This window comes from Triplophysa rosa, linkage group LG7 (genome assembly GCF_024868665.1).
Source record: "Triplophysa rosa linkage group LG7, Trosa_1v2, whole genome shotgun sequence".
Lineage (NCBI taxonomy): Eukaryota > Metazoa > Chordata > Actinopteri > Cypriniformes > Nemacheilidae > Triplophysa > Triplophysa rosa.
Window position 1 is genome coordinate 13,784,813 of NC_079896.1, and position 20,817 is coordinate 13,805,629.

At 37.8% G+C, this 20,817-nt stretch overlaps 2 protein-coding genes across 3 annotated transcripts; both read left to right on the forward strand.

The window, feature by feature from the left end:
* Positions 1 to 6,204: 6,204 nt before the first annotated feature.
* krt18b (keratin 18b) lies at positions 6,205 to 10,414 on the forward strand. Its single transcript, XM_057338326.1, has 7 exons — positions 6,205 to 6,802; positions 8,494 to 8,576; positions 8,712 to 8,868; positions 9,131 to 9,295; positions 9,384 to 9,509; positions 9,632 to 9,852; positions 9,961 to 10,414. The coding sequence occupies exons 1-7, from the start codon at positions 6,383 to 6,385 to the stop codon at positions 9,989 to 9,991; spliced, it is 1,203 nt and encodes a 400-aa protein (XP_057194309.1). The 5' UTR covers positions 6,205 to 6,382; the 3' UTR covers positions 9,992 to 10,414.
* Positions 10,415 to 12,295: 1,881 nt separating this feature from the next.
* On the forward strand, positions 12,296 to 17,086 carry si:dkey-195m11.8 (fidgetin-like protein 2). 2 transcript variants are annotated; one of them, XM_057338158.1, is made up of 3 exons: positions 12,296 to 12,454; positions 12,724 to 12,831; positions 14,471 to 17,086. In XM_057338158.1, exon 3 carries the CDS (start codon positions 14,479 to 14,481, stop codon positions 15,301 to 15,303), a length of 825 nt encoding a protein of 274 aa, XP_057194141.1. In that variant the 5' UTR covers positions 12,296 to 12,454; positions 12,724 to 12,831; positions 14,471 to 14,478; the 3' UTR covers positions 15,304 to 17,086. The 2 variants fall into 2 exon arrangements, with proteins under 2 accessions (XP_057194141.1, XP_057194140.1); XM_057338157.1 differs by lacking the exon at positions 12,724 to 12,831 and having other exon boundaries at positions 14,471 to 17,085.
* The last annotated feature ends 3,731 nt before the right edge of the window (positions 17,087 to 20,817 follow it).

A 20,817-nucleotide genomic window follows, 5' to 3' on the forward strand; every position in this document is an offset into this window, starting at 1 on the left:
AGAGACTAAACTAATACTTAAATGACACATAACTAAGATCTAGCTAAGAGACCGCAACGCCTAAACAACAAATTGTCATCAGCTGAGTGGAATGGCAAATGAAAAATGCAATTCTGGAACCATTACTACTACTCAATATCATTTTGAAGAAAGGGCCCAGTGCAACATTCAGTCAGGCATACCAGGAATCCTTTCTACAGCTCTTCATAATGTAAAACCCACTCTCTAGTTGTTCCAGTTGTTTTTCAACTCAACTTTATTTATATAGCGCTTTTACAATTTTCATTGTTACAAAGCAGCTGTACATGAGACATATTGACTGTAAGCAAAATAATTAAAGTTGTACCTGCAGAAACAAGAAAAGGTTGAAAACACAGAAGACAGACATACCCACATACAAAACACTCCACACACACAATATGCACACGTACTAACACACATAGACATAGAGACATACACACACACACGGATGCGCACCCACACACACACAACACACACACACAACACACACACACGTACGTACACAGACAAGTACGCACACACACACACACACACACACGCTCAGTGAGAGCACACATTTAGGATAAAGGAGAGAGAAGCACAGGTCAAATATAACAGAAAATTCCTATATGCAATATTAATTAAGTAAAACTTTAAAATTCTAAAGCAGCCCCCCCCGGTCAGGCAGATAGTGCAAAAACAGTATGCAAACGGTGGCGAGGAACCCAAAACTCTAATCGAGAAAAAAACCTCAGGAGAACCCAGGCCCAACCAGGGGATTCCAGTTCCCCTCTGGCAAAAGTTGCTGCCTCTGCACAAGCTCCAGAGAGCTTGCACAACAAGGCTAAATAAAATAAATAAACTTAATAATAAAATAAATTATAGTTTAAGATTATCATTAATAATCTAATAGTTTTTCCTACTATGGTAGTCAATGGGGTCCAAGAAATGTTTGGTTATAAGCATTCTTCCAAATATCTTTCTCTGTGTTCGTCAGAACAAAGAAATTTATAAAGATTTGGAACAACCCGAAGGTATGTTAATAATGAATGATGAGGGTGAACTATCCCTTTAATTTTAGTCAGCACGTAACAACGAAACCTAAACCACCAGTGAACCTATGGTGACCTTTTTTGCTGACTTGGGAATTAATTTTGAAGATGAATTCTGCTTATTGTAAGGCAAGAGAAAGATAATCTTCAAACAGTGCTTGCTGTGCATTCTTCATTCACATTGCCTGAAATAAGAGTGAGGGTGTGGTTCCCTAGAGGTATGTACAGTACAGGCAATCAATGTTAAAGCAAGTCTTTAAAGAGCAGATATGCACCACATATATGAAACCGGTTTCTTTTTAGGGGCACCGGTGTGTAAATTTATAACCGTGATTAATCAATCGGCTTATGAGTGACAGCTTATGCAAGCAGGCATGTCACATCTGTTTGCCTTTGGATAAACTCGTACAACCAAGGTGTGAGTAGAGATAATGAAGAGTTGTGGTATATTTGAATGAGGTAAACGCAAAATCTTAATACATTCTAGCTAATGCATGAAACATGGTTGTGTTTTTGCAGTTGCTTGCAACTAAATAAAGGTTTGCTGTTTTTGCTAGTTTTATTGTGCACCTTATAAATAAAATTGGCGGCTTAACCATCAGAGACAACTTTTTAATAAATGCAACTCCTCAAGAGTGTCCAAATTGCTGCAGCACTTAGGTGCTATAAATACATGTGTGTCTTGAATGACTGCAACGTGATCTATTTTAGCATGCATGTTTTATAGCATGGTAAAATGTACCATAACAATAGAAACACTACTTACCCCCCCCCCCCCAAAAAAGCTGAGTAAATACACATACTTGCTATAAACATCAAATAGCTGGCCTGCCTGTTTTGAGGTGTCCTGATTTTGTAATGTTGCTGTTGCACTCTAGTGGCCGAGATTGGAATTGCATAATATTTTCAATAGAGTGACATAGGAAAATAATTTAATGTAATGTAAATTGTAACAGTCATATGTAGGTCCTATCTCTTGTATGTTCACAACATCTTGCCAGACCTTAGCATACTCATGCATTTCTTGATTTAGCATAGTTAACTGTTACATTTAATAAAATGAATGTGTTTGTGACAACATTTATTGGTTCAAGCTTCATTATTAGTTTTTTTACATGTACATCTAACCCTAACAAAAATAATGATTAGAACAACTATACAAAGCATTGTCAATCAAACCAAATCATCCTAGGCCAATATTTACATTCTCTTCTGTTAATCATGCAGATTGTTCAACATTTTTATTTATTTTGGTCATGAGAAGATCTACACCTTCACTTTCTCATTGCCTTAACGCAAGCTAACTTATAAACAATCCTTGTTGGAAAAAATAAAATAAAAAGAGAAATATGATTCCAGTTTTAATTGTTCAAGGATTCAAATGTTCCCTTCTTGTTCTCTGCATTATTCTTTTCATTCTCCCTTTCCTGTAGGCTATTTTTTCAGATAATGAGGTGGAAAGGAGAGAACCACTGGGTGGAAACACGAGTCAAAAACACCCAACACAAAAGAGTCATAAAATGTTCAGCTGGATGTGGCTGCCAAGAACATTCACCCTCACTAAAGCCTGCAGAGCCAATATTGACTGCAAAGGAGTGCAGTTAAAATGTGCTTTCACCCTCTTGTTTAGTGCTAACTTATTCAAAAAAATACTTACAGACTTTTGTAAAAAAAAATACAAATACAGTGACTGCGAGATTTTTATTTCAAATCACAAATTTACAACAAAAAACACTGCATGGCATATACTTTGTACTTTAAAGTTTGAATATGTGTATGAACAGAAAGAAGGAAAAAAGAAAGCGAAATGTTAGCTGTGCTGTAGGGGGGCCTTGGGTAGTGGGTTGGGGGTGGTGCAAATTCCTTCATTCTGACGTGTGACTCACTGTCCCCTCTTATCCTTTTTAACTCTGTCTGTTTACCAGGTCTGCTCATGCAGTCTCTGTATGGATGAGCCATTATACCAAAAATGATTATCTGTTCTGCGGGCCTTATCAGATTAAACAGATATTTATTCAAGCATGTGACCTTTACTATGATAAAATAATTATATTATGAAATGAGAAGAAGCTGTAAACATAATTTCTTTTGACCACTTTTTCAGGGGTTTATCAAGATAAATCAATGGCTATTCATATTGCACAAGCAACATCTGGCCTACATTGTCTTTTGCACTGTATATGTGTATGGACCATAGACCCTATAAAAGATGGATGATGCACCCCACTTCCATTGTAGAAAAATGAAGCTAAAATGCCTGAGATATGGCTGCCGACGTATTGGGTCAATGACGTCATTTGGAGCCAAACAAACACTTTAACATACTGTACAACAGAGTGATAAGAACTAACAAAAATGAGAAAAACTGTCTTGGGCAACAATTTATTTTAAGTGAAATTGGATTTTTTACTTTGGCGTGATTCCTGTTCGTTTACATGGTGAAGGTGGAGTTTATGACCTATGGACCACTTCACAAGATGTAAACACTGATTCAGAAGCACTTGATGTTTTTCCTGTATTTATTTATTTATTGTTAGTATTTTTTATATTACATATATAATTAAATATTAACGATATTTTTTAACATTTTAAATTGGCTATAAATATGATTGATTGTATTTTGTTCAAATGTTTGTGTAACTGAAACAGGAAGTTCTTCAGGACCAGCCTTGTTTGCGTCATTGAGGAGGTGTTATGGATCTGGCTAATACTTTTAAACTATTTATATTTTAAACAATTTATGTTAACAGTAATTTATATTAATATTTTATTGTATAATAATTGTATTAAATAAACAATTTTTGAATTTTATTGTGGGTTAATTTTACTAAATGAACAGTTTGTTGAATGGGTCGTGTAAATTGGTCGCATTTAAGTTTAGCCAAGTAACGTTTCTTCTACTGGCAAACCCAAAATACTGTCGAGACATACTTTTAATACTATCTTATGTAATTTACTTGTTTTTTCTTTTGCTTGTTTTCAGAAATAATCTACAGGGACTCTATTCTTTGCGAATGTGTTCCGGAAGTTAAGTTTGGCCCACAAAAGCGCGCATCCGCAGCAGTAACGTTGCTTTGAAACCGTCTGTACTGAAGCCAGCCACAAGGGGGTGATAGAATTGCTTTGGCTTTACTTTCAAGCATGCCGCATTCCTGCGATGGACTGTACACACTGTACACGTAACAGAGATGCAGCTAAGAAACTAAAATACCAAATAGGCCTACTTGTTTTAGTTACATACAAACGTGACCTATGATGATCATTGCTGTAAATGAGGGGGCGACCACATTTACATCCATACTGCTATTAATCAAATGTATCCAAATTGTAGATATAAACTACCTAAATTGGATTTAGTTTATGCATGAAATTGATGTTTGTGCACTTGTCGAATTGGTGCAAACCTGAAAGACCTTGGTTTAGACAACACCTTAAAATGCTCTGACCTCTTATAATATGTGGGCACAAAAGAAATACAGGATGCTTTTGCGTGCCATGCAATGGAATTTAGTAACATGCTCGATGCATTTTAGGCTAGCCACAATACAGGAAGTGAAAACGTTGCTTAGAAACCAACTGTCAGATGACACACACACACACAGTTGTCATGTGATGGAAACAAACACTCAGTTTTGAAGGGTCTTGAAGTAATACAGTTCTTCATGAAAGCATGCAGGGGAGTTCCTCAAACATAAAGCAGAGGGGTTTGATCAAGCCATATGCTTTCTTCTGCAGGGCTGTTTTTGATTTGGAACGGCATTTGTATTTAGAGCTCCCGGAAATCATTGATGACTCATCTGGTAACCAAAGCTCTCTGGAATCTATGGACAACCCCATTCAAACAAAGACAAACTGCAGATCACACCCCTGTCATGTTATATTTGTCAGTAAGAATAGATTCTCATCAGCCAAAGTTAAATATGTTTTTAATGAGAAATTATTAATGAAACTTACTAAAATACAAAAAATCCTGCCAGAAATAAACTGTAAAATAAACAATAGTTCCCCATAAAATTACGTTTTCCCAGCTCAAACCCACCCAACACCCAACCCCCCCTTGTGAATTTGCTGTCTTTTCCTGTAATTTTACGCCTTTAGACTGTATTTCAAACAGTGTTTTTACATTATACCTGAGAAATCTGTAAAAAAATACCCAAAAAAATCTGAAATATTTAAAAAGAATGTTATCCAAATAGGTCTCGGGCACTTTCAAAAGTTTGATACAATATGATAATAACAGCTGATAATGGTAGAATTGATCAAAACAGGCATAAAAGACTGAAAGAAGGTTCAACTTTCAAGAAAGTTGTTTGTGCAGACTCCTCAGGTTCCTTTTAAGTTGTGGGTGTGTACAGCCTCTAGGTGTCCTGTTGTATAGATCACTCATATTTCAAAGAAACATCATCATCGTGACAATTACGCTTTTTTGTTTTCTGTTATTCTCAGATTACAAAAGTTGTGGCATTAGAAGTTCACACTGTTCTCTATTCAGTCCAAATGTGAAATGTGATAAAAAGGAGACTTTCTGGACAAAACAAGTCTATTTTGTAAATTTTTTGATACAGCTCTCCTCTTTGGGCTGTTTTTTTTTATAGCTTTTATCAAGGTGGAGTATGTACTTTAGCGCATTGCATATTTGGACAGTTATGTAATTTGGAGCCGGACACCTTAAAAGGTCAAAAGCGAGCAAGACTCTTTTAGAAAAAAGCATAAAATGAGAATGTTTAAACATAAATACCCAATGCTTTAAGGATGTATGGTTTTGATATACTGAAAGGTGCATCTATGGATGAAAGGATATTTTACACAATAAAGTGACTATTGAGAAAATGTACTCATAGGTGTTGCCTATCCCTACGGGCTTGATCAAAATCAAAAGCCATTGTTTACCACCTCAGTCTCTGTTCTCATCAACTGAACCTGTAATTTAAGATTTCACTAAATCATTGTGGGATTGAAAGTATAAAATGAGCCTGATCTCAGTGCTGTATCTTGTTCCAGTATGCACATGTGGCCTTGGCCAGATGAGCTCAGTCATTGGAGTTCAGATGGGGGGAGGCAGAGGGGTGAGATCGGGTGGAAAGGAAAAGAGAGGATGTGGGCGTTAAAGAACTCCGAAAAAAGAGCAGGGGGAGAAATGGACCATGTGGGCAGGGTCTTAGCCGGTCAGCGCGCGTGTCTGTAAGTCAGACAGAGAAAAAGGAGGAACAGCGAGAGTTTTGCGGGAGTATAAAAGCCTCGCAGTTCTGTTCCTGTAGCTCTTCAGGGTTGACGTCCCCCATCGTGCACTCAGTTTCTCGTTCAGTTTTTACTTCCTTCCTCCAAACACCATGAGCTACTACGCACCTCAGGCATCTCACATCTCCTTCACCCGCTCTGTGCCCGTAAACCGTGCCGCTAGCACGTATGGCGGGGCGGGAGGTCACGGTACGAGGATCTCCTCTGCCTCTGCCATGTCTCTCCGTTCTGCCCCTAGAAGCGGGGGCATTTCTGCTTCCAGTGCCTTCAAGGTGAGCTCTGCAGGCATGGGCGCTGGCTCGGGGGGGTCCCTGAAAATGGGCATGGGCAATGAGAGAGGCCATATGCAGAATCTGAATGACCGCCTGGCCGCTTATCTGGAGACAGTGAGAAGGCTGGAACAGGAGAATGGCAAACTGGAGCATCAGATCAGAGAGGCCCTTGAGAAAGGAGGACCAGAGGCCCGCGATAATAGCAAGTACACCTCCATCCTGGATGATCTGAGGAACAAGGTAAGAGATAATGTTGGGCTAGACATGCTTTGCGGGAGCCGGTATGTTTTTTTTTTTTGTGGGGGGGTGACGGTTTTGAGAGTTGAAGGGACGCAGAAGTTGTTCACGTTGATGCCAGATGTTTTGTGTTTCAGCAGTCTGGATGAAATTGGAGATGCATTAAAAATTGTGTGCAGAAACTCTTTATATGGTATATGTATATATGAATAGAATATATTGTTGATTTTTATATAGTTCAAAAAAGACGTTTATTAAAAAAAACTTGGTGAACTTATGAAACTTGCAAAAAGTGCAATTTGTACAAAACCTGAGCCATTATCATGTCAATGTTATTTTTTAACACAGTAGTCCATGAGAAACCTTCAGTCTAGAACAAATGACTTCTCAAATATCTACATCAGAATGAAGGGTGTGGCACAAGCCCTTTTCTTCTCCCTCTCTTTTCTTTTGTGGTTGTTCTATTTCTCTCTATTACTACAAGGGAATTCCTCAGAGGTTGTAACCATAGAGACGGCCAAGAGCCAAAATAAATAAAACACTCGCAATCATTTCTAAACCACTAGAAGAACGTTTGACGAACTACTGGCAGCTGAAACTTCCTATAAAGTAACAGACTACACAGTCATAATGCAAAACAGATGTGGGATGAGCAGTCACATGCATACACACTCACACAATCACCCACACAGTCACAATTGTGCACGAGAATGCAACTGCTGCAGAACTTGAACAACATATGGTTGTGTCATTATATAACATTGAGAGTATAGAAATATGTAGGGCTTGTTTTCCTTTCACAGTTGTAAAACTACAAAACAGATATGTGAGCTAGAAATCATTAGAATACTTCATTATATTATATTATAGGGATATTTTGTCCAAAAATAAAAATTCAGTTATCATTTATTCACTGTATGAGTTTATTTTTCTGTGGAACACAAAAGAGGATATTTCGAAAAATGTCTCTGTAGTTTTGTGTCCATAGAATGGAAGTCAAAGGGGCCCGTTGTTTGTGTGGTTACCAACGTTCTTTAAAACATATTTTTTAGTGTTCTGGAGAAGAAAGAAAGTCATAAAGGTTTGGAATGACAGGAGGGTGAGAAAACGATATGATAATTTTCATTTTGGGGTAAGATAAGCTGTTGCCACAAACATTATGCAAAAGCTTGTGATAAAGCACAAGTTTCCTCTTGCAGGATGAGTCACATGAAAGAACTTTGTAGGGGTGTGATATTTCTATTCAAAACACTCCACAAATAGATAACACACACAGGCACAGTCTCTCTGATATGGACACCTGCACACACTTTAGACGTCAAAATAGAAAATTCCCTTTTCACATTTCTAGTTCATATTGAAATTCTTGTTAGTTTGAACACGTTTCTATGCTCCAATGTTTCATACTAAAAAATGTTAGTCACACAGAATAATTTAATACATTACGAAATCTGATTTCTTAAAAATAACCTATTTGTTCAACTTAAAATATTAAGTTGAATTAGTGGAACATTACAGTTGATTAGAAAAGAACTGATTAGAAGAAGTTGAGAGATGCCAGTTTGAAGAATGCTCTAATTCTAATCTTGCTATTTTAGAGAGAGTTGCTACAGGATACAGGTTTTATATGACTGCCAAAAGCAGATCTTCCTCTGAAGAAGCGTGGTGAAATATGTTTCCTGTTTTGCCTGCAGGTTTTTGATGCCACTGTGGACAATGCAAGTCTTGTTCTGCAGATTGACAATGCTCGCCTGGCTGTAGATGACTTCAGAGTCAAGTCAGTATTTAATTACTGTGACATGCCATTGGTCACAACAAGAATTTCAAAAATGTCTTTATATATACGACACATTTGATTCCAAATCCCCTTTAGCAGAATTCACAAACGTATCTAATTGCATGTGTGTTCCAGATTTGAGAGTGAAATGGCCATCAGGCAGTCAGTGGAAGCAGATATTGGAGGTCTGAAGAGGGTACTTGATGACACCAATGTTGGTCGCCTGAATGTGGAGGGTGAAATTGAGTCCTTGAAAGAAGAGCTTCTATTCCTCAAGAAGAACCATGAAAATGTAAATAACCAACAGTCTCATTGTTTGGACTTCTTACAGAATTATTACAGCTAATACAGAAAGACAATTATATACCATATGGTATAAACAATTAGTAGGCCCAACACAACAACATTGACGACACAGAACTTACACACACTTCAGTTTTAAATAAACGACAATGTGTTTTTTATCACAAACCAAATGTTTCTGAACAACCTCTTAATGTCCAACCCTCAATGCATTTCCATGTCTCAGATTTCCTCTCTGTTCAATTGTGTAGGAAGTTGGAGAGTTACGAAACCAGATCACCCAGTCAGGTGTTCAGGTTGATGTTGACGCACCCAAGGGGCAGGATATGTCTCAAGTGATGGAAGAAATGAGGGCCAACTATGAAAAAATGGCTCTTAAAAATGTGGAAGAACTTAAAATGTGGCATGAAAACCAGGTACAGAAAAATATGACACAAATCTCTGGCCACGAAATGATTTAAACATGATCTCAAGCTTGCTTTCTCCAACCAAATCTCTCCTCAGATGTCAGAAGTCCAGGTTCAGGTAGCTCAGAACACAGAAGCGTTACAAGGTGCCCAAATGGAGTTGAATGACCTGCGAAGACAGATTCAGACTCTTGAAATAGAGCTTGCATCACAACAAAACCTGGTAATAAACCATGTGCACATATGCAGGATTTTATGAAGGTTTCAGATAAATGTACTGGTTTTAGTAGGATAACTGAACATGTTGAAGATGTGTTTTAAATTGTTCTAATACTCAATCTCTAGAGAGCGTCGCTTGAAGACACGCTAAGGAATACTGAGATGCGTTCAAATGCAGAGGTGGAGAAGTATAATAACATCATATTGCAGCTTGAAGCTGAGCTGGCACAGCTGAGGTCAAAGATCACAGAGCAGGGTCAAGAATACGAAGCCCTGCTCAATATGAAGATGAAACTGGAGGCAGAAATCAGCACATACAAGAAACTCCTGGATGGAGGAGACTTCAAGTAAGGAGATCTTATAAAGCCGTATGACATAAGATCATATAATGTACAATATAGCTAATGTTGGTTGTTAAAATGTTACTGATCTCTAACATTCTTTTTGTTGTTCAGGCTCCAGGATGCCTTAGATGAGAGAGATTAAAATTTCTGGTGCCAATTTTGAAACTCAACATGGAACAATCTTCCTGTTTTATTAAAATTTTTGGAATGCATTCAAATGAAAACCTATGGCAAATCTATGTCCTCTTTTTTCTTTTGAAAATCCCCTTACAATTGTTTAACTACAATTTATTCAGGACAAATGTTGGCGTCTGGCCACATTTCATCCCTTTTAAATGTCATATACAGGGTAGTCACTTTTTGTCAAGACTGTTACACCAGACACACAAGAGAAATGTATGAATCAAAGAATATAAACATAATGGAATTTATAATACATTTTATAATGCCACATCATTGTTCAATTATACAGCCTTGTTTGGAAGCTTAAACATTAAAATGTGAAGAGAAATGTGACGAAGAATGAAAGTAATAAAGAGAACGTAAAACCGTTTATTACAGTTTATTTTCTACAGTTAATGTAAGCAGTCATTATTGAAGAGGAATGCTTTACTGGGTTTTTTCTAAGACAACTTACTGAACCTGATTTTAAAGATCTGTAAAATGCATTTCTCTACAAAAAACATTCCTGGGTTTGAAAGTTATGCTGCCTGCACACATTGTATAACAGTTCTTAACTAAGCCAGCCATGCATTTGAATGCTATAGATATTTGCAACCATACAAAAAGGAAAACTGTTTAAAATAATCTAAAATAATAAATGACAGGTTGTGCAAAATGGATAGACTGCAGCACAGCTCTATTATATTTTTATCTATCTGCAAATGTGATTCCATATTTAATTTTTCAACAACAAACATGCAAGTTAACAAATCAGGGAATTTAGGCATCGATAACAAACTGAAAATTTTTAGACATATTTAAAAATATTAGGTAGGTTGTATGCTGCTTGCAAGGTGTCCAAGATGAGCACCAACGATTTCGAGGTGATCTCCTGATTGTTTGAAGGGCCTTTAGCCTTAGCAAAACAAATGACTTTATAAGGTCTTTATAGTGTCCTAAATCTACTCAGTCCTGAAAACACTTATGTTTTTTTAACAACATTTGTTTCTTTAGGAACAGCATGGGGCATTAACAGTTTATCAATTCCTTGATGCTAAAGTTCTCATACGGAGGCCTTCAAACACCAAGGGTTAGGGTTAAAGTGCAGTTTAACAGAACAAGCTAGACAGAACAGACAAGAACTGAAGACACTGCTACCATAACACACAAAGAAGACACAATCTTACACCAAAGCATAGGAAATACAAGGTCTAACCAGGGGTATAGACATACACATACACAGAAACATTCTGTAAAAGTTTTTTTACAGTTATATTTTTTACAGATTTTCCAAAAAGGCCTATTATATAAAAAAAACTTTTGATTTTTCATGTATTTTAAAAATCAGTCAAAAAACGTAAGATGGGAAATATGTAATTTTACAGGTTTATTTCTGGTGCCCCAGCTGACGCTAAATTTCCTTTTTTACAGGTTTTTTACAGTTCATTTTTGAAAATATGACCAAAAACCGTAAAGGACTGCAAATTTACAAGAAAACTGGGGAAAACATGTAATTTTACAGGAAAAAACTGACAGTTCATTTCTAGCGCTCCAGCTGACAGAAAATTATATTTATTTTATAGTGCAGGTACAAACGAACAGGGACAGAAAACAGGAACAAACTAAATAAAATAAAAGTCTACAAAATAATAGTCTATGGACTTGTCCATGTTGCACTAGGGATTCTCTCATCTCTCTCTCTCTCTCCAAATCCTTACACTGTGTGTGTGATTCATTGGCTATGTCTACAAAAAAAATTGTCTACAAAAAAATCTGTATTTTAACAGTTTTCTGCTGTAACAATGCTTGAATTTTTTTTATGAGGAGCAGAGGACACGTCTGCATTGTTCATTTATGTGGAAAAAACCGCCTTCACATACCAGAAGCGCCCTCAGCTGTTGGTTTGACGTCATAATCTTATATTCAGAGATTTTTAGCCCCACAAGAGCCCACAAATATGCGTCATAACGCAAACGTTTAAATTACAAATAAGTAAATAAACAATAATAATAATACCTAAAAATAAATAAATGAATACAAATATTTGTTCCGAACGGCTTTGCACTATTTGAGTCATTAAGGTAAAACTAATGGAAATGCCATTTGTGTGGATGATTTACAAATCAAGACACTGGCCATTTGTTAGCGTTAGATAAACAGTGACAGAAAACACTGTTGTTTAACTGTAAAAACATACTAAAGACATTCCCCTTCTCTCTCCCATTTAAACGCATTCAACAGAAAGGGAGGGCGGGGGATGGGAGGGTTCTTGTGGGGGAGGGGCTGTGCATGTGCGCTGTTGTCACAGGGACAGAGGGAGGTAACACGGAGTTAAAGCGAAGAAAAAAGAAGAGACAAAAAAAGGAAAGTGTATCTGAAGACATGGCATCGTAAGATTGGAATATACCAAGAACTGTTACGTGCAATGGAAATACGCAGAGAGGTACTGGTATGTTTATTAATGCATGCACCATTTGAAACACCGTAACTAATTTACAGTGTCTAATATTATGACTCTCTGACTTTCTGATGTGTTTAAAACTAGAGTGTGTTAGTGTGAGAGAGGAGAATTTCTCCTTTTTTACTATAAAAAAACATAAGTTGCATTTCTATTTTTGCTTATTCTGTAAGTACGTGCATGTAAGCTTGCGGGAGAGAAAGGGACGCAATGCAAGGTGGAATAATAACTTGCGCTCTCTTTCTCTATTTAAGGCATGCGTGTTAATGAACAATGGTGAAACAAATATTACAAATCAATAACATATGCAATCAAGTCGCAAAACCAACCTACTGAATCGGAGCTGAAGTCAAAAAAGCATGGTGAGTAAATGCACAAGAATGCATGTTAAAGGAGTAGTTCACCTTTAAAATGAAAATTCTGTCATCATTTATTTACTCACCCTCTTGTCATTTCAAACCTGTATGACTTTCTTTCTTCCGCAGAACACAAGAGAAGATATTTTGAAGAATGTTGTAAACAGCCCCCGTTTACTTGCACTGGTTACAATAGAAGTGATTGGGAGGCTGTGCTGTTCTTTCAACATTTTTCAGAATATCTTCTTTTGTGTTCTGCAGAAGAACTTTTGAAGTTCAAACTACTCCTTTAATGTGTGTGTGAATTCGTGTCGTCTTGAATTCGGCCGCAGAAAAGGTGTGTGCTTTACAGAGTAATGACTTAACCAGCTGTTTCTGTCTTCTCATCTCATGAACACTTTAACCAACATGAAAGAATTCTTGTGTATTAAAGTTTCACTGATAACTGATACATTGTGAGCTACACAATTGCCATCAATTACCAGAAAAGGTCATTTGTAGTTCATGAAATGAATTCATGGCTGATTGACTAACTACTTTTGCAAATCATCAGTAATTTGATTAGTTAAATTAAAAAAGGTGAAGTCCAGTCAGCGGTACATGTTTATGTATGTGTGTGTGCAAAGGATGTGCTCTCTGTAAATAGATCCCAGGCTAAATTCTTGGCATTCCGGGTGCAGCCGTATTTATGGAGGGGATCCTTTCTCTCACTGGAACTTCTAGGATTTGTGTGAATTGGAGGGGAGCAACAAAAGATGTACAGAAACCAGACAAACAGCACAAATTTTTAAATCCAATGAGACTTTTGTACAAAAACGAGCACGTGACTATATTTTTCAAATGAACAAGAGTATTTGTGTCCAGCAAGGATTTGTTGGGATTAGTGAGGCATCTGATCTGTAGGAAACTGACAAATGTGTCAGTATCCTTCTGTCCGTTCTAAAACTTTGATCTGTCCATTCTAATCTGCCCTCATCTTCCAGAACACACATAAAAATAGACATGCACGCGTACACAAATTTACGTTTATCGTTAATCCAACAGTCAATCGCTCATTTAATTAGTCTTACCCTCCTTAAAATGTGTGAGATTATGGACCGTTCAATTTTACTGAGATTATGGTCCCAGATTAAGATGCGAAGAATAGATCAAATCTTGTCCGGATTACTAAACACTTCCATATGGTGAATGCTGGTTGCTGCCAAATTAGATTTTTATCTTTTTTTATGTCTTGAGATGTACAGTATTTCTGCATAATTACAATGAGTTTTATTTATGGTGTAGTAACACATCAAGAAAGCCACACTATTTAAAGGTGCACTCAGGCATTTTTCCCTGAATTTAAACTGTATCACAAAGAAATAAACACTAAAAAACAATAGATTCAAAATAATCTACAGACACGTGTGATGAAGACCTACAGTACTGGGTGTCTGCCTGTTTTGATCACATGACCAGTTGGACCTTTTTCTTTATGTAATACATTTAGCCTCATCCTCGCCACTAGGTGTCAGACTCAGTACGTCCAAGATCACTGCCATATCAGACTGTATTAACCAAAATGAACGAGTGCACCGTTAAACAGAAACATCCCTTTATCACTTATGTGAAAGTGTACAGTATATTTACCTTCTTACATTCTTAGGTGTGGTAATGATGCAGTGGTCATCCGATGATGTCTATGATGTCTCCTCCACCACATCACCTCCAGTTCACCCTAAGCCCCTCCCATTTCCGCAGCCTAGTCGCCCCGGATTCTCAGGCTACACTGACGATATCAGCGCCCTGAGTGCTTCTAGCTTGCTGAAGCGTTATGCTGAGAGGTATTCCTTCAGCTCCGCTTTACCGGAGCACGGGAGTTTCCTAAGGAGCGAGCAGCATCAGGAGGCGTGGCCTGTCGGATACGTTGCAGAGGGCCCCCCTGGTTTAGATGCATTAAAGGGGAGCAGAAGTGATCTTACAGTGCAGCAATACAACGGCGGCCCTACATCTCAGGATTTCTCCTCATCTTACAGTTCCCAACACCTGCTCCCCAAACCATCCTATCTCCCCTCACCAGCGTTTGCCTTACCGTCTGCATACCTGCCTCCTACACCGGGCTATGCTTATCCCCAGCAGTGCGGTCTTACCGCCGGTTACCCCCACAGCACTCCGCCTTTGCTGCCCTCGGGCCTGCACACACCCACGCCTTTGAATGCCCTCCACGTTCATGCCGAACCTCCACGCAACAGGAAGTTCGGCTTCGACCAACCCAAAACCGCCAGAGTGTCTCCTTACACAATCAGGGACAAGAGCGATCGGCAGAGCGGAGATGGGGGGAACGTAAACGAAAGCTGCGGGACGGACGTCCAAAGCTACCGCCCGGACAGACTGTCCTCTCATACCGATATTGAGGTAGATTCTGTCGGCAAGACCGGTAATGTGCAGCCACTGGAGGCACGGTCATATGGAGGTTCAGGACAGTACACATATCCTTAAATTTACTGGATTAAGTCAATCAGGCAAATGTTTTGGTATCGCTTCTACAGTTTATAATATAGGAAACATCAGGACAGATGTTTGGTAGTAGATCAGTTGTGAACTACAAATGTGTCTTATATGCATATTCTCGTTCCTTTGATTTCTACACCGATTAATGTTAAATCTCTCTACAATGTTAATCAGGTAACACAAATACTTTGTTTCATTCCTTATCTTGTCTTTAAAATCACCTTATACTCTATAATTATGTTGTGCGGTGAAGCACATTATGGTGACAAGCTCTAATCCACCACACTAACCAATGAAATCCAAGCCAAAGACCGAAATGGTGAAATTGAAATGTAAAGCGAATGAGAAATGAGCTATTCTCAAGTGTATTTAGCATCTTGGGTCCTCCTTAAAACACAAAAATGAAACCTGCATTTTAAATATGAGTACAGATATGAATGTTTCACGATGATGATTCGTTATTGTAATTCAAAAGTTTCAGTGTCTCTCAAAACACTGAATCAGTGATATAAGAACACTTAACATTATAGCAATATTAGATAAATACAGTATGAACCCTTTGAATGTAACTCGAATTTCCCTCAGGAATTGTGAATGAAGCCATACTTTTTATCTTATACAAAAGTTTGAGTTTGACAGATGTTTTGGTATTTTATTGTCTACGTAGCTTAGATTCTTTGCCTTCTCCGACACGGATTGAAGCTGTAAAAGAAAAAACTGAATGTTTTTGTAAAATCAATGTTTTTGTCCTTTATGTATTACAGAACTGTATTCAGAAATCTGGGCTAGTAAACACACTCCTAATAACAAAAACAAATGTATTTTTAAAGATAATGGTTTAAAGCATTTTACATATCACATAGTAATGTATCCCAACTTTCACGGTGTCATTTAAGGCTGCAAATGTGCTTAGCAGTCTTTCTTCTACTATTCCCCTATTGTGACTTTTACTATGGAAACCCACAGAGCTGTCCCAACCCCCTAAAGCTGATCACCTTTTGACCTCCACCCATTCTGTTTTAAAAGAGGTTTGTGAACGAATAAAGATCTTTTGTTGTGGTTAGGTAAGCAGGGCATACACGGAAATGTACAAACAAAACTGCAAATTACAGTCCAGCTAATATTTAATGTAAACAAATTCAAGACACGGTTGGGAAAATGTAAACAAATATCTACCTCATCTTTATAATGCTGTATGTTCAGAATATGCAATTGTGTGTTATGTGTCAATGTCTACCTCAAGAAAAGATACATGAAATAAAGTGTTATACTACCAATGCACAGTTTGCTCTTTGGGTCTGTGTGTTTGACCAAAAGAAGGTTTGAAAAAAGATTCAAGAAAATACTCCAATGAAAACTGTTGTATTTTTCAAAACACATGTTGTAAGATTGCACAATGTAGAATTAATGCTATAACTGTCTCTTTTGATTACAGTTAACAGAATTTATACTGTACTTTATACTGCATATGCATCAGCACTGTAGATCCCAACACGCCAAATGCACAGCTGGTGCTGCAAGGTCACCTTGTCCCCTGTCCAGCATGACATTCAGATATCATGATCTTCAATTCCCAACAGCAATCACAACCTTATGGATGCGCAGATGTGTCTCTGGCTCTTCTTTGTTAAGAGTTTTTTATTCTTTTTTACACTGTTGGTTCTAATTTAAATGACGACCTTTAATGTTACATTTTTGCACTCCCCCCTCCCCAAGCTCCCTGCAGTCAAAGTGCAGTCGAGTGTGATAGATGCTCTTCTTTCCATCCATCCACCCCCACCCCACAGCCTCCAGTGCTTTGTTTTACATTTAATCTGAAACTTGATTTGTGTCTTTGATCTGACAGATCAACCTGTAAAACAAGTGTTAATTTTAAATGACACATAAATTAAATTGAAAACAACATTAATTTGTGTTTTTATATTTTTCTGCTGTTGAATAAAATAAAAATATTAACCTTATCGAAAACAATTTAATTACAAACTCTGTGGTTTAGCAACAGTTAGTCATCATGGACTGATTGCTTGTGTTCACGTTTTTTTTTTTATGTAATCATCTGTGTATAGTGCATTTTTACAAAGGTGTGGCAACATTTGCTCTGCTTGATCTACAGTTTGACCTCTAGGTGTCAGCATACGTCCAACGACTGTCATATTGTAACAAGCAAAATACCATGGACCATACAACCTTACATAAGGGATAGTTCACCCAAAAATGAAAATTCTGTCATAATTTACTCACCCTCAGGTTGTTCCTAACCGGTATCAATTTCTTTGTTCTGCATAACGCAAAGGAAGATATTTACAAGAATGTCAGCAACCAAACAGATCTCATCCCCCATTGACTCCCATAGTATTTATTTTCCCTACTATGGCAGTAAATCATGGATGAGATCTGTTTGGTTACTGACATTCTTGCAAATATCTTTTTGCAGACCAAAAAAATGTGTAGGTTTGAAATGACAGAATTAATTTTTGGGTGAACTATCCCTTTAAGGCAAAATAATACATTCTATCTATTTACAAGTTTTTCCATATTCCTGTACTGTGTCAGATCAGTTCTCTCAGTTTAATGCATATAGAAACACTAATAGAAATGTTATCACTTTTTAAATCTCGACATATTTTGGTAAGTATTAATTTTCCTTTTCCAATTTAAGTGAGAACTGAACTGAAAAGAAGAATGGGGCAGGTTAGAGGGTGAAATGTTCCCTCAAAGTAAAACAAAACTTTTTCATACATACACTGTCCACATGTGAACATAAACAACCAGAACCCTGATGTAAATAAGGTGGTTTTCTTGCAGTTGTTAAGTTGAGATTCATTTTTTTACACTGAAAAAATGACACTTCAGCTTTAAATATTCATTTTTCCATTTATCCATACAGTACCAAAATTTGCACAATAAACAAATGCTTTATGCACATGCTCTTGCATCCACAAATGAAATACATTCCCGGTGTCCTCACCAGAAGCAAGAAAAACACAAGCACTCGAGCATAACTGGAAGGCTGCTTTATTGTTTGGAAAAAGGTTTCGTGCTCAAATGAAGACAATCTTTCACAGATTCTCGCTAAGTCAAGTGGTTGTGCAACACACCCTCTCCTCTCCAACATCAGTGGCAGGAGATAAAGAACAACATTATGAACCAAAAACCACTTGAGATATTGTCAGCAAATGAAGGAAATAGCATCTCAGTCATGCTACAAAAGAATCGACAGAAATCAGTATTTATAGAAAAATAAAAACAAGTGGCTGAAAATTAACCGAAGCTGAGCACAGAAGTCAAACTGTATCTCTTTCTAGACACTCGACCTTTGAGAGATTCATCGAGTGACCGCTGCACTCCATTTTTTCGCCCCATGCTATCGGACAATCTCTGATGATGAAGTCAGGCTGATGCCAGTTAAGTTTTCTTTTTTATTTTCTTTTTTCTGTTTTTGTCTTTTTTTTACATTTTGTATTTTTGTTTCTTTTTTGCTTTTTAATAGATGTCACAGACATTTTTTAGTTCAGTTCTTCTCCCAGTGCTCATTTGAAACAAGCTCCACTTGTTTAGGAGAATTTTATGCAACATCATCTACATTGTCAACAAACGAAATCTGGCAGCAAAAGGCACCTTAAACAAACGTACAAAGACAAGAAAAGCATAAGGTAAAGCCTAACCAAACCTAAACTGCAAATTGCATTGCTGTGTATCTAAGAGATGAAAAACAAGCTAAGCTTAAGAGTCAAGCTGCAGTACACACATTTAAAGTGACCGTCGACCGAACTGTCACACACTTTCCCCCCAACCCCGTCCCACACACTCGCTCTCTCAGACTCCGACTGAAAGATAACGGCATTTGGCGATTAGACTGGAAGATGAAAACAGGGAAGTGCATGTGTCCTCTGGTGCATATGTATGCGAGTTGGGTGGAAGGGGCGGTAAGACGTATTCACACAGGGTGTAAATGAATTGCTGGTAGTGCATTCCCCTCCCGAAAACGGGCGGCATAAGCCATAGCGAGCAGCCAGTACATCACCGTGCATTGAAAGCTGGACCCGTGCGTGCGTACACACGACCACGCGGACATGCACTCCATCGAATACACACATGTACACAAGCACACGCTGTGCGGGCCAGGCCAGAAGTTTTGGTCGTTCACCGAACGTATTGCACAAAAGTAAACAAGCAAATGACAGCCAGTGGTGCTAACCCCTCCACACCAAGCTGAGGTCAACATGGAGGAGGACAGTGCTCTCTTATCGTATATACATACATATGTATACGTGTGCATATATATACACATATGTACATATACATGTATACATAAATACATATGTAGTGTATAACTCTATATATGTCTTAAGTTCTGTATAGATTTATATATACTTTTTGCTTTTAACATATATTGGAATTCCCTCTTTAATGTGAAGTGTCTCAAAAAAATCTACACCTTCTAACAAATATGTCACGGTCTACAAGTGAGACCAGGGCAATGAGTGAAGCCATTCTAATAAGATTATAATTACTTTTCGGTATTCGAGTAATAGCAGTAAAGTACTTCCGTATTTACAAAAAAACTATGCATGCCGTTAAAATAAAATGATATATTACATTATTTATAGTCTCTTAAAAAGTTCATTCTTAACTTTTCAGCATTTTGTGCAGCTTACAACATAGCCTATACTGTACAATATTTTTTGTAACTCGTTTTTTTTATTTTAATGAATGTACGGTCTGTTATTTGTTTAGATTTGTTCTCTTTTTCTGTTTGTTTTTGCGTTTTTACACTCGAGCCTGCGTGGCTGCATAAATGAGAATGGTTTGAGCTTTGCTGAGCTTTTTGTTTTGGTTCAAGTCAACGCCCTCGCATGCAGCAACTGGACCCTCAGATGAAGGGTTAAGGGTAAACCGCTGACATCACAAAAAAACGGAAAGTGTAGTAGCTTTGATGTAGAAGTTGCCCGGCTCACAGTAAATAAGCTTCTGTGGGACCCGTGCCTAATGGTTATTTGGCATTAGTGTGGTGGTCTACTAATGAAAAACAAGGCAGACCAGGGGTTGAAGAACTGCACGGTGAAATCAAAGGCCCTGTGTTCCATACAACAGAACTGTCCTGATTTTTCACATCTAATCTCAATGCCTCCAGGCGGTTTGCTCGTACCTCGAATAACAAACTCCGAAGCTGCTTGGGGTTAGCTCCATGTCAATAGCCCTACGCTTTTCTTTCCATGAGTTCAATGAGGTGGGAGTGCTCCTGCCTTAGCTCCGCCCCATCTTACAAACATTCTTGGGACCCAACGTGAAGGCCCTTATTGATGACATCGGAGTCACAATGATACATCTGTGTTGTATCCTGAGAAGAATGGGGAAGCTCAACAAGCAATCAGTCTGAAAGTGCTATACGGGAGGGGATCGGTTCTCCCTCCCCTGAGACATTCCAGGAACTTCCAGACACACACTAAATAATGAAACAAGCATCTTTGGCTTCTCTTTTAACAGCTGTGACTGCCCAAC

Bases quoted from the DNA above. Each gene is read 5' to 3' on its own strand.
- krt18b (XM_057338326.1), top strand. From the start codon at position 6,383: ATGAGCTACTACGCACCTCAGGCATCTCACATCTCCTTCACCCGCTCT. The intron at 8,577-8,711 runs GTCAGTATTTAA...TGTGTGTTCCAG, and splicing joins GTAGATGACTTCAGAGTCAA to ATTTGAGAGTGAAATGGCCA. The intron at 9,853-9,960 runs GTAAGGAGATCT...TTTGTTGTTCAG, and splicing joins CTGGATGGAGGAGACTTCAA to GCTCCAGGATGCCTTAGATG.
- si:dkey-195m11.8 (XM_057338158.1), top strand. From the start codon at position 14,479: ATGATGCAGTGGTCATCCGATGATGTCTATGATGTCTCCTCCACCACA.